This window comes from Cornus florida, unplaced genomic scaffold (genome assembly GCF_030987335.1).
Source record: "Cornus florida cultivar Cherokee Brave unplaced genomic scaffold, ASM3098733v1 CherokeeBrave_3.0.0_Hap2_Chr03, whole genome shotgun sequence".
Taxonomy (NCBI): Eukaryota; Viridiplantae; Streptophyta; class Magnoliopsida; order Cornales; family Cornaceae; genus Cornus; species Cornus florida.
In genome coordinates this window covers 6,224,190-6,247,023 of record NW_026775573.1, presented here as the reverse complement: position 1 = coordinate 6,247,023, position 22,834 = coordinate 6,224,190, and the positions used below count along the sequence as shown (strand labels likewise).

General features: G+C 33.6%; 2 protein-coding genes across 2 annotated transcripts; both read right to left on the bottom strand.

The window, feature by feature from the left end:
- Window positions 1-6,046: 6,046 nt before the first annotated feature.
- On the bottom strand, window positions 6,047-8,011 carry LOC132299207 (E3 ubiquitin-protein ligase ATL4). Its single transcript, XM_059795700.1, has one exon. It carries the CDS (start codon window positions 7,279-7,281, stop codon window positions 6,253-6,255), a length of 1,029 nt encoding a protein of 342 aa, XP_059651683.1. The 5' UTR covers window positions 7,282-8,011; the 3' UTR covers window positions 6,047-6,252.
- A 6,383-nt stretch (window positions 8,012-14,394) lies between these two features.
- On the bottom strand, window positions 14,395-22,265 carry LOC132299206 (uncharacterized). The gene is made up of 6 exons (XM_059795699.1): window positions 22,076-22,265; window positions 19,186-20,172; window positions 17,507-17,680; window positions 15,387-15,532; window positions 14,777-14,887; window positions 14,395-14,629 (listed from the first exon to the last, which is right to left on the bottom strand). Exons 1-6 carry the CDS (start codon window positions 22,187-22,189, stop codon window positions 14,548-14,550), a joined length of 1,614 nt encoding a protein of 537 aa, XP_059651682.1. The 5' UTR covers window positions 22,190-22,265; the 3' UTR covers window positions 14,395-14,547.
- Between the last annotated feature and the right edge of the window lie 569 nt (window positions 22,266-22,834).

Sequence of the window (22,834 nt, the reverse complement as noted above, 5' to 3'; positions counted from 1 at the left end):
TGGGAAGTGTAGTGTGATGTAGTGTACTGTTCTAGAGAACAGAACAAGTGTTTTGTAGTGCGATGTTCTGAAATGGGAACAAAACATGTTTGGAACAAAAATTTGGAGTGAGAATTTTGGAATAGAAATTAATATTTTTTTTTTGGATGATTAAATTAAATTAATTATAGAGCTTCATTAGTTTGCAAAACAAGAATTACAGAGCTTGATTAGTTGATTTAGAAAAAAAAAAAAAAAAAATTAAACAAAACCCATACACACAAGCTAGCAGTTGCACAGAGAGAGGGGGCAAGCTGGAGAGTAGAGACCCATACACACAAGCAAACCCAAACACAGTGGAACAGCGAAAACCCATACACACAAGGTAGCTCTCTCTCTTATTGCATAACTGTACTTCAAACTAAATATTGACTCTACCGTAACAGGTCTGGAACAGAGTGAGAGCAAAGCTCACATCAAATAAGAGACCCGCCCCTCCTCTTGCATCTCTGGTCAAACAATATTGTAAATCAGTATATATATGTTCAAAAAAATGTCTCAAAGAAAGGTGGACCTGACACTTGACCGAAAGATATGGGTTTTGAACAATCTGAAATGAAACCCATTCTTGTAGATTTTGTAGTTTGCAGTTGCAGAGAGGGAGAGATAGGGCAACTAATGCTTGTATATTTTGTAATTTGCATTTGCACAGAGAGAGAGCAAGTTCACAGTTTTTTTTTATCTGAAATTAGGGCAAGTTCAGAGTTGAGAATGAGAATAGAGATGGAGGCGATTAGGAGGTTGAAATGATTTGCCGTGAAATCGCCACTGGGAAGCGATTTGGGATTTTTTTTTGATCTGAAATTAGGGCAAGTTCAGAGTTGAGAACGAGAATAGAGATGGAGGCGATTAGGGCAAGTTCAGAGTTGAGAACGAGAATGGGGACGGAGGCGATTGGGAGGCTGAAAAATTTATTATTATCTTGCTACAGTAAAAATAAATGGGCTTGGAACAACATAGAATACCAAATTATTGTTCCAGTTTTTGGGCCAAATATTGGATTTGTTCCTTGGTGTTCCACTACTGTTGAGAACACAACAAGTTGGGCCCAAACAGCATGTGTTCTGAAAATGGGTACTGTAGCACTGTAGGGAACACTACAGCACACTACCCAAACAGGGCCTTATTATATTTTTTTACCCTTTGCTTTGTGGTATCCCTAGCTGGGATTACAATCTAGGATACCTTGCAATGGGGCTTTGCTTTTGCCATAGTTTTACTGATAAGCTGTAGGAAGAGAGAACTTTTAAACTACAGCCAATCCAAAATCCCAACTTGTTTCTTAGGTAATATAGTTTCAAGTTCTCTCTTCTTGAAAGGTGGAATGGTGAATACCACTTACCCAATAAACAAAGTAGTCTTTGTTAGATTTAATCTAAATGTTGGAGGTTGAAGTCTCCTAAAATAGTAATATTTGAGAGTTTGACAGTCAACAAATCTACATGTTGAATCTACATGTTGGAGGTTAAAGTATTTATTTACATAAATCAGTTGAAGTTGTCGGACTTTGAGACTCTAAATCATTTTCCTGAATGGGGTGATGTATGTGAGTTGGGGGGACTGACCTCACCCTCACTACGCCTCACATCACTCTATTTGGAGTTTCTGACTTTCAAATCTACATGTTGGAGGTTGAAGTCTATTCTTATGTAAATCAATTGAGTTGTTGGATTTTCGGACTCTAAATCATTTTTCTTACCTCACCCTTGTGTCACTGCGCCTCGGTGTTTCTGACTTTCAGATGATATATGATTTTTCTTGACTAAAACGCAGTGAAGGAGATCAAATCAGCCTCCTTTCCATAGATAAAATTATTCACTCTAAAGAATTAGAATAAAGTGGTAGTGACATATGAGCACCTGCAAGAAATGTTGTTGTTCAGCTACCTAAAATGGATTTACTGATTCAGCAATTAAAGTCACATCCAAAGGCACCTACACAATTCCAGGGTAAGTGAGTCTGCTCAGTGCGCTAAATCATTTTGATTTCTTATTTATTATTCGTTATTGTGATCATTGTGCTCCACAATTCAAGCTCTTGATCTTGTTCATTAAATGGGAACTGTAGAATAACAATCCATTATGCATCGATTAGAACATAGAGATTTTGGGTTTGCTTGGTTTAAAACCCAGATTTTTTTACTCTAAAGAATTGAATATCAGAGAATTATACAAAGATTTTGCTTGATTCAGTTTTCTGAAAATTGTATTTTGAAAACTCAGTTATAAAAATGTTTATTTTTAGAGAACCTTTGGAACTGGAAGGCCGAAATCCCATTCAGTCTTTTATAACTATTTAAAAATAGCCAAGAACGTCATTTTTTTCCTTTTTTCTTAAGCGCCAGCAACATAGAGAAATTAGAACAAAGCTAAATGTCCGATTTCACGGATGTTCTATGACTGATTTAAAAAAAGAAATCTCCTTATCCGTTTGACCGAGTATGTAAAAAAGATAAAAACTCTAAGCTCACGTGAGCATTATTGTAATATCAAGTTTTTTTAAAAAAAATAATGGCAAATTTGATGAATAAACGGATTTGATATCAAGGACTACAAGCTTTAAATGAGTGATTCCTTGTTAAATTTGGTTGGATAGGTATTGATATGCATTTAAATAGATACTTGTATGCATTGATTCCATAAATCTACACGCGTAGGAGTTTTCTAAATCAATCTTCACATCATGTAGAAATTAAACTACTACACCTAAACTAAACTTATACTTAAATAATTGAATATAAATTCATTTATTTAGAATGACTCGATCTAAATTGGACCTAAGTTTTTCTACAAGTCAGGTATTATTAGGTTCACACACAAGTACACTTGCACAAAATGAATGTTCGCATGTATAAAGTCAATAAAATCTAACAAAAAGGATAAGAACCGATAAAGGTTAGTGCCTACTCAAGACGTCACAAAAGCCACCTTATCCCAACTGATAATGGATCCAAATTCTCTGTTAATACATAATCTCTTACTATATATATATATATATATGATTAGGATTTATCTATTTATTATTATTATTATTATTATTATGCCTTTTTGTGTGTGAGGGTGTGCGCTTGCAAATAATTTCGACTGAGACAAAAGTAAAGAATAAATAATTTCGACTGAGACAAAAGTAAAGAAGATAAGACTTGTTCGGTTTGTAATTCTAAAAGTAGTTATCAAAAATTTAGATAACAGAAAATTATTTTCAAATAATTATAAAAACAGTTCTCTGAAAATATGTCTTTTCATAAGAGTTTTCAGAAAACTGAATCAACCAGAATTTTTCTGTACATTTTTTTGTTTTTAATTTTCAAAAAATAAAAAATTATTCTTAGAATTACAAATCGAGCTTCCTCAATATGAAAACACAACAAAGTATAAATAGTGGTGTGTACTTAAAAGACAACAAAGTATAAATAGTGGTGTGTACTTAAAAGATAGGTGTGCCTTTATGTGGTGTTGCATACACGTCCGCGTATATAAGCTATTGACTTTCTCCATTTAGATTTGACGTTAAACAAGTAACTGTGGTTGCCAAACAGGCCCTTAAACTTTGAGTTGGTGATCTTCTCTTTTAGAATTCGCCATGCGACAAGAATCTCTAACAATAGTCATTCCTTTGACAATGACCGTATTTTCTTCTGCTTAAGCTAATAAACACATTGTACGGTGAATCACCATAAGAATAATAACAATGCTTGTTGAGCACGTCAAATCCACACTAAAGACACAAAATTTACAAAAGCAAAATGCTTTAATGTTGTTAGATATATATGAGCCATGTTTTCTACGCCTATGTGCGCTTTTCTCACTACACTACACTACACATTAAAAAGAAACAAATGAAAACATCTCGGGAGTGTAGGTCTACCAGCCTTAAACCCTTTTTGAATAGTTGACTCTTTTCACTTGTCTCAACCTAGTTGTCATCATCCCACCATGAACTCACCACATTAACTCCTCTTTTTATTATTGCAGTATTCTAGGGTTAGGGTTTTGATTTGATTCTCTAAGTTTGGATTACAAAAAGATAGGCTGATGTGAAAACAATGCGAGCAAACTTAGGAGGGTGAAGACATGGTGTGTGACACCCAAGATGACAAAAGATCCACGTTTCTTGTGGAGTTTGTGACTTTCTTTATTGGACTTTGTGTGGGCCCAGGAGAGATGGATGACCTACCAAACAAAAGCAATGGCATTATGTCTTGTTGGCATGTTAGCACAATTTGGTTGGTAGCTGAGGAATGTACAATTTCTATTTTTTTATTGGTCGATAGAATTATAGGCTGATTCAAATTATTCTACTTAATTATCTGCCATGGAATCTTAACAATATGATAATAGCCCCACAAGATTTTTGATGCAATCAGATCATTTGGATAAATAATTCTTCTACTTCACTGTCATTTACTACAAAAACCAACTTTCATGTGAAATACTAGGTTTTTTTTTTTTTTTTTTCTCAAGTTGAATATGTGAATTATGTGTAGACATAAAAAAAATCAATTTAACAACAGAGCGACAGATTTTTTTTTTTTGTTTTTTTTTTTTTTTTTTCATGACTACCCATATTATTGTTGCTAACAAACTCAAACACTAATAGTGCCTTTGGATACACATGAGAAATTTTTTTTTTTTTTTTTTTTTTAAAAAAAAGTATTAGTTAGGAGATAAAAGAAAAAAAATGATAGTAATAATTTTTTTTCATGGATAGATAGGGGAGAAAAAAAAACAAATAATAGTTATTCTTATTTGAATAAGATAGAGAAGAGAAGAGAAAAGAAAAGAATAGATAATAACCAAATTACATATAGGAGAGAAAAGAAAGGAAAATATAGTGATTCTTATTTGGATAAAATAGAAGATAGGAAAGAAAATAATGAATAATAACTAAATTATTGTCTTACCCTTTTATATTTGTAAGCGATTAATTCTTTTTTATTTGTGGAGGTTAGTTTTGGTATTATCAAAATACCACTAAATTACACACTTGAATCATATCATTTCTTTTCTTTTCTCATCTCTCTGTTCCTCTTAATCATTCCATCCAAACACATCCTAAATATCTATTAGAAGAGAAATTGATGCGTAGAAGCTATTCCCAATATTAAACTCACTTGAGTCCTGTCATTTCATTTCTCTTTCTATTTCTCCAAATCATTCCATCCAAACATATCATAAATATCCATTCGGAGAGAAAAGATCAAGTTAATAAATGACGTCGCCGTTTTGATGCGTGGACACGAAACCCAACATAAGTTTAATATTGGGAATCGTGCAAAGCATCAACCCGGCATAATTTTGGTACATAACATCTTGCACACAACCCCCTCCAAACACGAGGTAATGATGTTCTCGTACTGGACTAATGTAATTGGTAATTGAGTAGCAATGACCTCAAATAGTAAATGGTAAATATTTGTTAAATCTGTCATAATTACTTTTGCTCTAACTGAGGAAGGGATTAAACTTAGGGTTAGAGGTCAAACAAAAGATTAATATGCATCAATAGCTTACTTAGTCCATATTTAATCTAATCGTAATTGGATTTTGAGCATAAATCACATTAATTAAAAGTCTTTATTCAATAGAGTCAATAGGACAATTTAGACCCATATAACGGGTTGAAATCTGATCCAAAAATGACCTTTTAGAATCAAATATAAAGTTAAACCAAACATTCCATAATTCCAAAAATAATTTCCACAATAGAAAGAAAAATAAAAAAAATGTTTTATCTTGTTGGTGAACAAACTCGGCAAGCTTGACAAATGAATTTCCATAATTAAATCTACACTCTTTTTAGTCAACATATAAGCAAAGCTGAACTAGTAACGTCCCCAAAATTAAGATAAATCAATGAATTTCAATAATTAAATAAATCTACACTCTTTTTAGTCAACGCATAATATAAGCATAGCTCAACAAGTAACGTCCCCAAAATTAAGTGAACTGATTTCTCTAATTAAAAAATTAAAATAAAAAAATCATATCAAATTAACTGCTAAATGTAACAAAAATAGTGGGAAAATTTGTAATCTTGAAAATTATAAACTATTGACAAGTAATTTGAGCAAAAATTGACTAAGTATATGATTGTCTAATTTTTGCTACATCCAGATTAAAAGACGAGTGGATGTAGGAATGTGACCTGGTAGTAATGAGAATAGTAAAGAATAATACGAAATTACCCCTGAGTTGGGACTGAATTTACAGATCATACTCCTGATAACCAGCGAAACAATTCGCTGATCTCTTCTCCGACGCGGTTGGCCTCTAAATCCTCTACAGGAACGACGGTGTCGCTCCGGCGACTACTTCCAGTGAAGAACCTGCCGGAGCTCCCAAACGAAACCGCGCGTGATGAGAGATTGAATCGATCCAAGTACTCTCTCAGCCAACTGCGTCCGCCGGCGACATCGAAAACTAAGTGCTCTCCCGGCGGCTGCGGCTGAGTCGCGGCGGTTAAATCCTTGTCGACAGAGCTACAATCGGAGACTCCTCGCCGGTGTGTGGACTCTATGGACACCTCATAGCCATCGTCCACAATGTACTCGAACGATCCCACCGAGTAGGACCTCCGACCATCGCCGGAATCTGACGCAGCTCGCCGCCGACTTATACTGCCAATCTCTATCCGAAAACTGGTACTGCCGCCATCTTCGACCGCTGATGACGATGAGAGTATTTTATTCAGTACGTCCGAGTCTGTAGGACGTACCGTGGACCTGCACAGAGGACAAGTCTGATTCGACACAAGCCACGTGTCGATGCACTGCGCGTGAAAGGCGTGACAACACACCGGAAGTAATCGCAGCTGATCATTTGGCTCAAACTTCGACAGACATACGGCACAATCGCCACCGGCGACGTTGCCGGTGACGGAACCAAAGGAGAAGAGCGGCAGAGACTCGATGAGATCACTGTGGGCCACGGAGACGCCTTGTGCAGAGCGGTCGCGGTGCGAGTCGTCTTGGCCGGGGGAGACGACGTCATCAGCGACGGAGTACGTACGGAACGAGCGGTGGCAGCGGCGACTGAAGAAGCGGAGGAGGAGGTAGAGAGAGGCGGAGACGATGACGACGGAGGCGATGACGATTATCACAATGACGGTGGAAGACGAAGACGACGACGCCGACTCGTCGGCGTTATTGCCGCTGTGGTTGAGTTGAGGTTGAGGTAGCTCCACGGTGGTTGTGCCTCCGACGTCGGTGACCAGTGGCGGTGGAGGATATAAAAGAGACATTTTAGAGAGAGAAAGAGAGAAAATGTGGATTGACTGGTGGTGTCGCTGATGAGGTCACTTGATAGGTGAAATTTTTTGAGAGAGAGGTGGTGGGTGGTGGGTTGCGCATAGTATTTAATTGACCGGTGGGAGGGATTTAAATGAATGTTTCCTTTCAGAACTGAGGAGAGAATTGCGATGGAAAGGAAAAAGAGATGTCACGAGAAGGAAAGAGAGGCACGTAGAGGATTTTATAGGCACGTGAATGGCACGTGTAAGTAGGGACGGTGGGGGGCTTAAATGGCAACGGCGTACGGATGGTTGTTTTTGGGCCCTCTCTCTCTCTCTATACACAATTATATACATACTTTCTCTCTCTACATGGTGTGTGTAACTGTGTGTATTAGCACTAGCAGGTAAGTCGGGCACACGAATTGAATAAATGAATGAATGCTCCGCAGAAAGGTTGGTTTTAAGAGGTGGGAGCTGTACACTGCAGTCTTCTTGTATCTGTCCACTGCAAGAATTAACAGGTTCAGCTAATCTGCTGATCCAAACATAAAATATAAAGTTTTTCTCTTCTTTTTGTCCTTTCTCTTTTCTTTTTTTTTTGGGGGGGATATAAACGAAATTAAAGACTCCAATAAGAACCAAATTAATTAGATGCACGAATTTGGTGCCATTTAGTAAGGGTTAGTTGTATTATTTACTGTAATATAGGAATTATGTTAGGTCCCGATCACTTACTTAACTACTTGAAATGGATAAGATACCGGTGAGTATGTCATCCCTAAGGTTGTGGTCTAATAATAAATGCTTACAAATTTATATAAAAGTAATAAATAAAGAAATACATATTCTGTAATCACAAAATCATGAAAGTAATAATTAAGGAGATTGATGAGGTGACTAAACATATTTTGTAATCACAAAATCATGAAAGTAATAAATAAGGAGATCGATAAGGTGACTGAATTATAGAATACATTATTTTAATAAGTGAGTGATGTGATTTTTTGTGTGATATTAAATTGCACCAAAAACTAATGCATATTTGAGAAATTAAGGTCAATTTTAGCCAAAAAAAAAAAAGAAAAAGAAAAAAAGAAGGGGTTGTGGGTACTAGATTCATTATCCATTTTGAAGCGTATGACTTGGTGGATTATTATAGCCTCACCTTGTTATCAAGCAGTCCATATATATATATATATATTCAATTTAGTGCTAAATTGAATGAAAAAAATAATATTAGTATATGCCTGCATTAAATGGATAAATAAAAGCCTTCTATTTTAAGAGGTAAGTAAATAATTAAATCCCTTACTCTAACCCTTCTTCTTTTAAAGATATATATGCAGGTTGACTCTTGATTTGGTTTATATCCCAAAAAAACAACATCTATTCCGCGCTAACAAACATAAAAATTCAAAGTTTCCTACTTAGCCAAAAAAAAAATAATTAATTAATTAATTAATTAATTAATAAATTTCAATTTCAATAAATAAATTAACAGGTTCAGCTAATCTGCTGATCCAAACATAAAATATAAAGTTTTTCTCTTCTTTACGTCCTTTCTCTCTTTTTTTTTTTTTTGGGGGGGGGGGGGGGGGGAGATATAAACGAAATTAAAGACTCCAATAAGAACCAAATTAATTAGATGCGCGAATTTGGTGCCATTTAGTAAGGGTTAGTTGTATTATTTACTGTAATATAGGAATTATGTTAGGTCCCGATCACTTACTTAACTACTTGAAATGGATAAGATACCGGTGAGTACGTCATCCCTAAGGTTGTGGTCTAATAATAAATACTTACAAATTTATATAAAAATAATAAATAAGGAAATACATATTCTGTAATCACAAAATCATGAAAGTAATAATTAAGGAGATTGATGAGGTGACTAAACATATTTTGTAATCACAAAATCATGAAAGTAATAAATAAGGAGATAGATAAGGTGACTGAATTATAGAATACATTATTTTAATAAGTGAGTGATGTGATTTTTTGTGTGATATTAAATTGCACCAAAAACTAATGCATATTTGAGAAATTAAGGTCAATTTTAGCCAAAAAAAAAAAAAAAGAAAAAGATAAAAAGAAGGGGTTGTGGGTACTAGATTCATTATCCATTTTGAAGCGTATGACTTGGTGGATTATTATAGCCTCACCTTGTTATCAAGCAGTCCATATATATATATATATATATTCAATTTAGTGCTAAATTGAATGAAAAAAATAATATTAGTATATGCCTGCATTAAATGGATAAATAAAAGCCTTCTATTTTAAGAGGTAAGTAAACAATTAAATCCCTTACTCTAACCCTTCTTCTTTTAAAGATATATATGCAGGTTGACTCTTGATTTGGTTTATATCCCAAAAAAACAACATCTATTCCGCGCTAACAAACATAAAAATTCAAAGTTTCCTACTTAGCCAAAAAAATAATAATAAATAAATAAATTAATAAATAAATAAATAAATTTCAATTTCAATACCACAAAATTTGCCTACTCACGAGTGAGTGGGTTATTATTGCAAATTGTTGATGTAATCTAATTATTGGTAACAATTTTTGACACAACACGAGATAAGAGGGTTTGGGTTTGGGTTTGGGTTTGGGTTTGAGTTAATCGTTTTCATATTGTAATCATGTTGATACGAATTGACCCGCTAATGTTGGTATTTGAACTTATAAACACGATTATGACATGATTAACTCGATTAACGAAATGTCAGACAAACGTGTCGTATTCATATAAAAAATAACCCATTTAACTAAAAGTATAGAATAAACATATCGTGTTATGTAAAAAATTACTTAAATTTGTCTTTTCGTATCGTATCAAGTCTTAACTCATTTATTAAACATGTTACGCATGTAATAATCATGTCAATGATACTAACATGACACGGCAATACCAACCTTGAAATTGAATTTTTTTTTTTTTTTGGCTAAATAGTAAACTCTGAATTTTTATATTTGTTAGCACGGAGTAGATGTCGTTTTTTTTGGGATATAAACCAAATCAAGAGTCAATATGCATATATATCTTTAAAAGAAGAAGGGTAAGAGTAAGGGATTTAATTGTTTACTTACCTCTTAAAATAGAAGGTTTTTATTTATTCATTTAATGTAGAAATATACTAATATTATTTTTTTCATTCAATTTAGCACTAAATTGGAATGAATATATATATGTGTGTGTGTGTGTGTGTGTGTGTGTGGACTGCTTGATAGCAAGGTGAGGCTATAATAATCCACCAAGTCATACGCTTCAAAATGGATAATGAATCTAGTACCCGCAACCCTTCTTTGTTTTTTATTTGGCTAAAATTGACCTTAATTTCACAAATATGAATTATTTTTTGGTGCAATTTAGTAGCACACAAAATATCACATCACTCACTTGTTAAAATGATGTATTCTATAATTTAAATTGTGTGCCGAACCAAAAAAAAAAAGAAAAAAGGATGTAACAGAGAATTTTGATTGGTAGCCGCGTAACCATCTAACTATAGTGCGTAAAAGCTTCAAATAGTAAAATACTGAAAACAAAACGGATTAAAAAATGTACGGAGTATAATTTATTTTTATTTTTTTAAATACGTTATAAAAATTTGACTGAAAAAAATGAAAATGTAAAAATTTAAATACAAATACGTACATGTATAATTTGTTATATAGATTAAATGTTACAAATAATAAAATAAATTTTTATTTAATGAAATTTGATAATATCACAATAATGATGGAAAAATAAACTAATTAAATATAATTAATCAATAAGAATAACATCATAAGTTCCATCACAAAATTAATAAAAAAATTCCAATTCAAATAATCAATTGTGTTTAGATGGAACAAAATTCTAATAAATAAATTGCTCTTTTGTTCCATCTTTTCGGTAACCTATAAATATATATATGACTTGACTTGCTATTGAAAAAAGAAGTTTTAGTGCTGTATGTGAATATATATATATATATATTCACATACAGCACTAAAACTTGTTGAGAGAGGAGTTATAAAGAGAAAATTGCAACCACTGCTCAAATCCTCTTTCTGAAGGAGACTTCTTTTTTCAATAGCAAGTCAAGTCATATATAATATATTATAATATAATATATATTATACATTACCAAACTTTTTGTAATGGAATTCATGAGCAACTCCTATAATAAAGCTAAAGTGGGTATCTTCTACCATCTACACATCGAGTGTTGAGAGACTTATTATTTGCTTTTGTTCATATATCCACACCACATTTAATAAAGGCCCCTTAGTCTTTCCTAATTTCATTTAATTATTTGGTGCATTGTACCATTGCTTTACCCTCCACATTTTAATGTCTACATGATACAATAATTAAGATGTGACAATTCAACTCAAAATTGAATGTTGATGTAATGAGAAGCTGTATAAAATTTATTGTTTCGTTTGGTAGAACCGAATTAAATCAACGATTTGGTGTTTACATAAAATTTTCGAGGGTCGTGAAAGTATTTCTCATTGAGTATCATAGAAATGAATCAATAAAGAATCACCTACGCCACATCGGCCCATCAAAGAAAATCTTTCTTTCATCGCACACAAGCTTGACAAAAGAAAGTTAAAAAGAAAAAAAAAAAAAAAAATTCTAATTTCTAAGCTTTCTAACCCGAACTTCTAAGCTCGAGTTTGCTTTGATGAAAGAAAGTCACCCTAATTTTTAAGCTTGTTTTTTTTTTTTCTAACCCTAATTTCAAAGCTTGAGTTTGACTCATTTGTTTCTGAACAAATTAACAAGCAGGACAAATTTCTAGCAAAACTAATAACAGAAAACTCGGTTACTGATTAACGAGTAATCGGTGTGTGTGATTTAAGAAATTTGTTGTATTAAGTCAAACATGTGCACATTTAAGCTATGCTAAGTTTAATCACAAATTTTCAATTATATGATATATATGTGTGTGTGTGTGTGTGTGTGTGTGGATTATTGAATTGTACAACAAGAGAATGAAGCTTTGCTGGTACAATTTCATGGACAGCAAGCCTGTGGTGTAAAAAGGAGGCAAACCCATTTAGTGCGGTGACCAAATTGAAGTCCATAATATATACACACACACACACACACACATAATGTTTACAACCATGACCCCTCATTACCCTCCAATAAATTATATTTTAGTAACATAACTACCTCACCACCCTTTTCATTATTATTATAATGCTAACATAACTATCTCACTATCCTCTTAGCACATGAGTAATATTATTATAGTACCATATATATCTGTTTGACTATACATACATACATACATACATACATATATATATATATATATATATATATATATATATATATATATATATATATATATATATATATATATTGCTTTCTTCACACTCTTGGCATGCTCTTGTAAGCCAGTAAAAGTATGTTTTATTTTTTCAAATAATTTAATATATATATATATATATAAAGGAAGCACTCCTACCACACACAGAAGTGCAGTAATGTGCATTTTTGTTTGTTGCTGTTCTGAGGCACATCTCATTTATTTCAGTCTGTCTCTTGTAAGGAAAAATATAAAAAAAAACTTTTAAATTATGGTGTTTGTTTTGTCCTAATTTCATATTCACCTTCATCATTACTCTTCATATGATTGTTCTGAAGAACGCTAGTATTATATGTGTTCTCTTTTTCTTGCAAGAGCTTTTCATCAGTATCATGAGTTTATCCAAGATAGATTGGCAAAACAAAATGAAACAAGAGTTTGATCCAACCAAGTTTAAGAAGATTATATAATGTCAATTAAGAGAAAATTTGAAAAATTTGTTGTGATAAGCACAGATGTGAGACAGAAAAATATAATGGTTATATATTTGTGCAGTCGCGAGTGCGCTTAGTAATAAATTTTGACTTCACCCTCTTTATCTAAAGACAAAATGGTATGAAATCTTGTCTTCTCTCTCCTTCGACCTTCTTGCGATTCAAATGAATGTAAATTTGATGCTTTTGTATGATCTGAAATGTTTTTATATGAGATTATTGTATTGTAGGTTTAGATAATGAATACACTTTGTTAAAGTTTTATGTTACTTATAATTTTGATCTCAAGTACAATTTGGAGAAAGAGGTTGGGTTTGAGATTGAGATTGAGATTGACTTAAGTAAAAATATAAAAGAACGGAACTCAAGTAGGTGTAACAATCAGTGTTGTTATGGAATGACTAACCAGTGTATGATGAGAAGAATGACCTTGACATACTTTTCTTAAGCTATAATAATGAGTGATGTTTCATTTCCAAAGTGAAAATCTGTCTCTCTCTCTCTCTCTCTCTCACACACACACACACAGACGGCATACTATCAAAAGGTATAATTTGGCTGATCTCTTTAATCAACAGCATTTGAATCCTAATAAATGTTTGCTGTTGTGGCAGGTATGGTCTAGTCTTCTGGTACATAAAAACATAAATATATGTTCAGAACATTAAATTTTGAGGAGTGCCATTTTGATCCCAAACCAATAATGCAACTTAAGGGGTGAAAAAATTCCAACTCAATTTTCAATCACCACAATTCCACTTACTGCATAGGATCCACATCCGAACCATGCCTAGCGTGCTTTAGGGAAAAATTTAGTAACTATACAATATTCGAGAATACTTACACGTGGAATCCCGTTCAATACATAAAAATTCTCAATTTACCTTAATATACGAAAAATTAATAGTTTAATAAATATATATATGATTATGCATAGAGATGGGTGTAAAATACCCGAGTATTGAATACTTTCTCTGCCAACAGATTACCAGGGCTCTGTGTGTTTTTTTCTCTCTCATCCGAGAAATCATCACACTATCTCTCCAGTCTTCCCCATAGCAAATCTCAAAAAATCAGGTTGCAAATTTGGACCTCATTTTGCATCGCTTTTTAGATAAAAATGAACAGGGGTGTAAATTTGGCCAGTCGGATCTAGATCAGGCCGACCCGAAACCCGCTTTCTTTAAAATAGTAATATAATTATACAAATACTAGTGCCATTTTCCTGATATTTTAGTTGCAATCAGAACTATGCGGAAGAAGATTATACGCATGTAAAACCCATGATTAAAATACAGGCATAAACCCAACATTATAGAATTGCAAATTATTATACAGGCTAAACCCTATTTTTTAACATAATACAAAGGTGGGTAATAAAAAGTGACTGAAATTCAGATGCAAAGCAAAATACAGACGTTTCTAAAAGTGACCATATTTACATGTATCTCTGTATACATTTGCATCATTCAGATGGGATTTCTGTACTTGAGACAGAACCCTGGGCTATATCCCCACAAACATTGCACCTGCAGAGTGGGCATACACTGAAGCACCAGCAGAGGAGTCAAAAAAAAAAAAAAATTTGTTAAATAAATAAATAAAATATCCACGAAAAATATTAATAATAGTAAACTCAATTTTAAAAATCAAAAGAGAGACAGAGAAAGTGAAGGATGATAGAATGAACATACCGGTGTATTTCTTTAAGCCATTTATCAACACATGACATATGATATTCATGATGGCAAGGGAGAACTCTAATTTTGTCCCCTTCGTCGTACTCGGCCAAACAAATGTAACACCTGTTAATCGTTTTACTATTTATCAGCACATCGAGATGAAAAGAAAAAACTGGGCATAAAATGGATATGTATAACCACCTTTGCACCTATTCGGGGCATGCGAATTCTACTTCGCGGGCGTTATATAGGAGGCGGATTTGGTATTTGGATATTATTGGTATCAATGATCTAGCCTCAGTGAACTTTTTGAAAATCATTTTATTTTGGCATAAAGATCTTCTTTAGTACAGCAAGGATAGGAAAAAAGGAATTATGAATAACATATCAGCATGCCACCCTGCTATCCAAATTTAGTTCCACATTCTCATGGACAAGAATATGTAAGTTCTCTACACCTTCGCTAATGACAGCATGTGACCTATGCAGACTACCGCAATTGTCCAACATACTTTACATAACTGCATACCTAGGACTTCTACCACATGAATCAAACTATAGTTACCATATACAAGAATGAAACTGTGTCTCACATAAAAGGAGGGAGAAAAAAGGAACTTACTGTTGCACATCATTTGTCTCGCTTTCAGTTGCATCTGACTTTTTGTGATTTTTCAGAGGAAACGAGTTTACAACAGACTCTGGAGCTGGGAGTGAGAGCATAGATAGTGGAAGTGACGAAGATTGGGGATGAATCTCATCCAAAACCTACAGATCAGGCACAAGATTATAAAACCGTAAAGGCATAAACCTAATCCATGAAAATTTGGGGCAACCATAATTCAAATACATTGATATCAGATAAAATAGGCAGAGATACGCAATTAACACTTAACTTTTTTTACAGTGACAAAGTTATAATAAACCTATTGCTCATTCATTTCTTGCAATAGTATAATCAAATGCTTTATTACAGTGGAAGAGTTTCTTATGAGATCGGATAACAATTGGCACGGTAACGCACACTGATAAACCTGCTTTTACAATATGTAAAGGAGGTGAACCATAACAATTGAATATTCAGTAGATGGTAAAATCCATTAGTAGCACTCTATCTGTTATTCAAGGCTTCCTGATGATAGTATTGATTCCTTTAAGCTAAATATTACATTCGACATATTGTGATAGTGTGCTTCCAGAAAATCCTAGATTTAAAACTGTCTCGCTTGTTCTAGAGGGGTAAGAGACCTCATTTTATCTTTCATTTTTTTTTTTTCTTTTTTCTTATTTTACTTCTTTGATACGAAGATGAAGATATTTAGGGACAATTTGCAGGACTTCTAGGATTATCTTTCACCATTAACATTAGAGGAACGGCACATTATGGACGTGTTCTTTTCCTTGTTGGTTCATCCTATATTTCAGACATTCAGTTGTTGCCCACTCCTTTTTTCAGTTACTTTTGTCTATAATGATTCCCTCTAACTTACCAAAAAATATAATGATTCTCCCTTACATTTCCAAGTGGCAATTTTTAAAAGGAAAAGTAATCAGACCAACAGGGGTTTTGAGGTTATATAATTAGATAGAAGTTGATTCCTTGGAATCATTTTTGGCAAAAAGAAAAAAAAATGGAAAAGGAAGTGAAAAACAAAGCATTCGTCTGGTGCTTAGTAATTTTGGATCCATTCAACTATCTCAGCACCTGTGATATTATACTTTCTTTTCCATCAAGATGGTTATAGATGTTTCAGAATCCCCCAAATATGGCAGATTGAAATGCAGTCGTACAATACCTCAATTCAGTCATTTACTTTGTTGGAGTTGGAGAACTTTGACAGCTACAAATCTAGCTTGGATAGTATATGATGGGGAACAAGAGGTTCCGACAATGACAAACATAGTATATCTTATCACTTTAAGAACCAAAGACAAATACATTTATAAATTTAACAAAAATTATGCTTTTAGAACGTTATTACGGCCCAAATTGACATAATTCAGGTTAAAGTTCCAGAAACTTCCATAAAAACCTACAAATAAAATCCACTTCAGTTTCATCTGAGGAAACAAATCCTGGTTGTTGTTGTTTTTTAACTTTCTTTTTCTTTTAGGATTATAGCCAGCGCTAGAAAGGGGTGTGTATTCCAAAACCTACACAAGAACCAAATAGGGCCCCTAAACACTCAACATATCCACAAAATCCACTAACTTCCCTATTGATTTACAACTTCTCCCCCGAAGCCAACAAAATAAAGAAGCAGCATACTAAAATAAAATCAATAATAAACATTCATGGCATTGTAACAAAATCGGGCCCACTAGATTTCTCAACAGTGTCACATGCCTAAATTGTGTAAATTGTGACAGATAGTGAAATATTTATAATAATAATAAAAAAACGGTTCAACAGCAAAAGAATTCACCAATATAGACAGATATGATCATATAGCATGACCCTAAAATCCATAAGAGTTTAAATTACTAGTTTTAGGACAGCTAAGCTCATATATGCATTTAAAATTTTTACATACAAAACTACCGACCAAACCATGCAGAGGGTGGCAAGAAACAGTTGGGTTCACATGGTGGTGTATATATAAAATAAAAAAATAAAAAATAAAAAAGTTGATATTTTTGTTCAATTTTGCTTAATGAGAGCTTATGAATACCAAAGTTGCCTAGCAAAAATAATTCAGACAATTCAGCCAGAATGTAGGTTATTTAAATAAGGAAGCCTACCTCAGATAAAGCCTCTGCAAGCATGACTATTCGGGAAATACTAGCAAGGGTACCAGACTCTTCAGCCATAAAGAATGACTCACAAAAGCAAGTACCGTCAGGGTGCAGCCCAGATGCACATAAATCAGTGCGCCGACCTCCCTCATCAAGACCACTGTGTAGTCTTTCCGAGCTCTGCAAACACCAGTATGGATAGGACATCGTGAAAAAACACCCAAAAAAAAAATATTCTAAAATAACCCCAAGATGCCAGAATAGAAAAGTAAAATTTCTACAAGTGGTTCCACCATCCCAATAAGACAGAACAACTAGGCAATAGATGAGGTGGGGCCTGTGCTCACAAAAGGGTTTCAAAAGAAAAAGGAGATTAAATGCAACAAAATGCATAGTTACTTCCATGCCTCGTGAATGGGTGGTTTTATTGACCTATAATATCCAAAACAGACAAACCAATTTCACATGTGAGAAATTTAAATCAACATAATACTTTTCTTTTTTGAGAAATAGGGCAGTGTTCCATCCATATTCTGTTCTTCCACTTGTTACTAGGATACTAGATTGTATAGTAGGCATGGAAGTTGTACATTTATAGTAAGATATGACCAGAGAAATTTAAGTGCACAAAGATGGTTCGTGGAATAGGCATTATAATTTATAAATGAATGCTACACAAAACAATGGACCCATTACTAACCCAACAACTCTGGCATAAAGTATCCAATTAATATAATATTATTGATAATATAGAACCACAATCAAGCCTATAAGAAGGAAGAGACAAAAATCAGATTAGCTTCAAAATTAAGATGAAAAAGGAAATTATTGTCCTTGTCCTACAAACCATTGGTATAGGCAAATAGGCGGTCAAGTTCAGATTGTTCACCAAAATTTTTTTTTTCTTCCACGCAAAATATGTAAAACATTCGCACATACATATCGTGTTCATTGTGAGTTCACTTTAATTTATAAAGGAAACATAAAACAATATATATATATATATATATATATATATATATATATATATATATATATGCATAACTTCACTGGGAAAACAGAAGTCCGGAGCAAATGTAGCTGTGGTAAAAATCGACATAAAATTCTATAGACTTGACTGGAAGGGAGAATGGGACACCAAAGACACCCTTGAAAATTTGACAATCAAAAGTTAGCGACTATAATCTACATTGGTCAAACCCATTAATACAATCTGATTTCTGAAATAAGAAACAGGTTACACTTCAATAAACTAACATCTAAGATTGCAACATACCTGCCATCAATTAAACTGATTCGTTTCAAACGGAAACTAGAATAAGCAATGTTAAATTGCGTTATTTCTTTTTCTGAAATTTGGAAAGCCAGAAAGATTTGATAGTTCGTTTAAGGGCCATATAAAGGGTCTTACGGTTGGGAGAACTACCTTGGGTAAAAACATCCTTCCAACATTGGAGCGTATCAGTTTTTAGAATCGATCCATCATGAAAACGGTTTCTGCTCCAAAGCATAAAATTTGGAAGGGAGTCAATATTAATCGTCTTGGGGTTTATGAATATGAATTTTTCATTATTTGGACTTGAACGACACATGAATTAATCAAATAATTTGGATTTCCAAATCTTTAGCAGGGATATTTCAGATAATTCAACTAGAAAATAAGAAGGAAAAACATAAAACATCACCTCGGATCGTGACTGCCATTGTCGTTCATTTCTGCGATGACCTCTAGTGCCCAGGTATCGGGAATCACGACCAACTCCATCATAATGAAGATCGCCACTCAAATCAAGGAGCCATCTGTCATGAGATCCTAGATCATCAGCATGACCAGTTGTGAAAACTATGGTTGGGGAATCACGATACCTTCTAAAACTGCGTCTTGATAAAGCATCCCAATATAGTCTTCTACTATTCCTTCTTGCCTCAAGGTTACTTATTTCAGCAATCCTACTAGATAAAATGTTGGAAGAGATACTCACCACATCAACCTGAGGTACACTTCCACTTCTCAGATCTTGCTCGCTATCAGACACAAGGAATCCCGAACCAGGAGGTGTTGCCATTCGAGCAGTATCATCTCCTAGCAATTGAAGACTCAAGAGAGAACCAGAAAAAACAGAAAGAGACCCAGAAGCAGAAGTATTAAGGCCCATAACTACATAACCACTATTTTCAACAAAACCCCCATCAGGACGCTCTGGTGCCACATTGGTTGAATTTAGATCATCAGGGCAATTCAAAGAAGCAGATCCGTTCATTGAATTATCAGCTTCAGCTTCTGCATCTGACATGACCCCTGCATTTGTAGAAACTGGCTCTAGATATGGCTGTTCCTCATAGGAAGTACTTGCTGTGTCAGTATTCCTCTTCAAGCAAGCTTCATTACAACTACAACAAGCATTTAGCTGATGAGAAACTAATTCCTTACTCTCCAAAAGACGTTTTTCTTCCCTACTCATTTCAGCGTTTCTCAAAACATTTCCAGCAGAATTATCCTCAATGGAACTATCACTGCTTTCAGATGAGGATCCAACGTCAGTTTTGGAACCAATAAATGCAGTTTCTGAACCAAAGACTGATGATTCTTCCCTGGAGCTACTTGGTTCATCACTAACACGAGCTAAATTCTCTACAGAACTCACTGGGGATTTAGCTGGATACTCTTCCATCTGCAGGTAAAGAGAGTCGGAACGTTATAATATCAGTCCCCATTTTAAATTATAGATGTGAAGAATTTATGTAATGAACAGAATGCAGATGGGAACAAGAGCAGGTACTACAAATTGTCATGAATAACTGATAACTCCATCCTGGTACAAATTTCTTTAGAATGTTAAAGTGCATGTCATAATGAGGCACTTCTAATTGAATTTTGTACAGTTCATACAGAAAGTTAAGTCGCGAGAGAAAGCCCATTTATTATTTGCATTTGAATATATTCTTGGCAGCCTTAACGGGCATGACGCAGCCCACTGAAGAACCATCTTTAAAGCATAGCCAAAACCAGAGTTAGCCACGTTAAGTTAGTTTGCCACATGATCTTAAAATTCATTGAGTACATAAATTTGGTGGAAGTCAAATTTGGATGGGGTGCTCTTCATATTAAAAAATTTTGGAAATTCATATTCGGAACTTAGGTAAAAATATCTAATTTAATATTCCTTATTATCTTCGCCAAAATTCCAGCTGACTTTACCTAAATCCAGCTAGAATTCAATAAAAGTCAGAAAAAAATTGGATTTATCAAATTTTTCCTTAAGTCGAACTTTATAACAAGTGGGACCTGGAATGACTCACTGGATTTGCTGAGAAAACACTAAAAGACCTATTTAGTTACTACAGAAAGCACTTCACACTTATTAAAAATAAATAAAAACCAAAAAAGCACTTCAAGCTGAATGTATTTAGATATGCTGTGGTTGCCACCCCACTATGACCTGTTTCCGGCTTAATTAATAGCTGTGTGATTTCATGAGTAGATATCCCTGTTACAAATTCACACAATGGTATAAAAAATCAAAGCAGGAGACTTATGATGCTTTGTAGAATTTTTTTTATTGAAAAGTGATAAAAATCAAACCCCTAACCACCCCCATACCCTTTCTACATGCCATGGCACCATTTCTTGTTAGTGCACTACAGGTCTACAACCACTTCAAATATTACAGTTTCACGTCTATTTTAGTTCAAATGTCATCTATTTAGTTTAGATTATAATATAATAATTCATAACAAATTTCGCAGCAGCTTGAAGCTCAAATCAAATGAAATATATTAAAGAAATAAAAAAGAATTTGAACATCTTTTGAATTGTCTAAATAAAAAGATAATCCGATCATTTCTAAAACTCTTGCAAAAAGATTAGATAGGAATATATTAGCCAGATATAGGCTTGTTTGAGTTCAATTAGGTTTGCAATTACACTAGTATATTACTCTTTCCACTAAACAAAAATAGCATTTTCTAATGACTACCCTATTAAAATCTTCTCAAGGAACTGTTATCCTAACCATTTTTTTTTTTTTTTTTTTTAAATAGCTACCCTATGCATGAGGTTCCCACCACTGCGGGGTCTGGGGAGGGCCAAACCTAATTTTATTAAAAGTAATATTCAAATTCAACAAACAGATATATTAGTTAAAAGTATGAACAAAATCAAGAGATAACTGTAAGCAACTCTTCTTTTGCGAGGCCTACAATCACATAAACCAAATCAATAAATTGGGTGCAGGTGATTATCTCAAGTAATTCATAGCATCAAAGGGCCCCAAGGAACAATTTAAGTTTTTAAGAAAGTAAATCCAACCTACGGGAAGCTTTTCATATATACTCAAATCTTCTATATGGGTGTGTATGAGTGCAAGAATGATAAATCAAAGGGTCCTATTGATAAAACCATCAAACCCTCAAAATTAAATCACTTGAAAACAAAAAGTGACCAATAGCATGAAACATATTCCAAGGGTCTTCAACATCAAACCTTCGTCATGAACTTGAAAAGGGGATCTTCAATTATAAAATCCATAGTCATGTATATAGATACATGCATCTATAATCGATTGTATATAGTACCTCAAGCGATGAGTGAGAAGTGGAGCCACAACAGACGAGAGATGAGAGTCTGCGCTTAGTGCAATCGAGTCTGGACCCAGATGGGCGCTCCATTCGACTGCTGCTGGAACCCATTTCAACCTAGAGAGAGAATTTTGGAGAGAGAGAGTGAATGTGAAAGATGGAAAATGGAGGAGACGAGCTCAAAAAAAAAAAAGTCGTCTCATTTACTTATGATAGTGGTAAGAGAGATATTAGTGTATAGTCCACTCAGACCCGTTGGGTCAATACAAGCATTTTGGGTGGATAATACACTTTTTCCTAATATACTATGGGCATATATTATACAAAATATATGTGTTTGTGTATATATATATATATAGAGAGGATATAACAATATTTTTCCATGTTAGTAGTTCTAAATCTCTCAATATTATATTTACACGCTTCTAAAATTAATCCAATTTCTTTTTTCTTTTTCTTTTTTTGATTTACCAGCCAAGTTTGTTTAATATTTTTATTTTCAATTATATAATTATTCACGGTATCCTGTTTTTTAAAAGTATTAAAAATAAAATGTTTTCAAAATAAAATAAATATTTAATATTTTCAACAAAAATAAATATTAATATTTTAGTGGAACTTTATGGTATTTTAATTTGTTTGTGGCAAAACGATCAAGTCATAGCGTAATTTATATGAAAGATTGCAATTAAAATTAAAGATAGTTAATTTTTTAAATCATTATGTAATACAGTAAACTTAAGTTTCAAACACAAT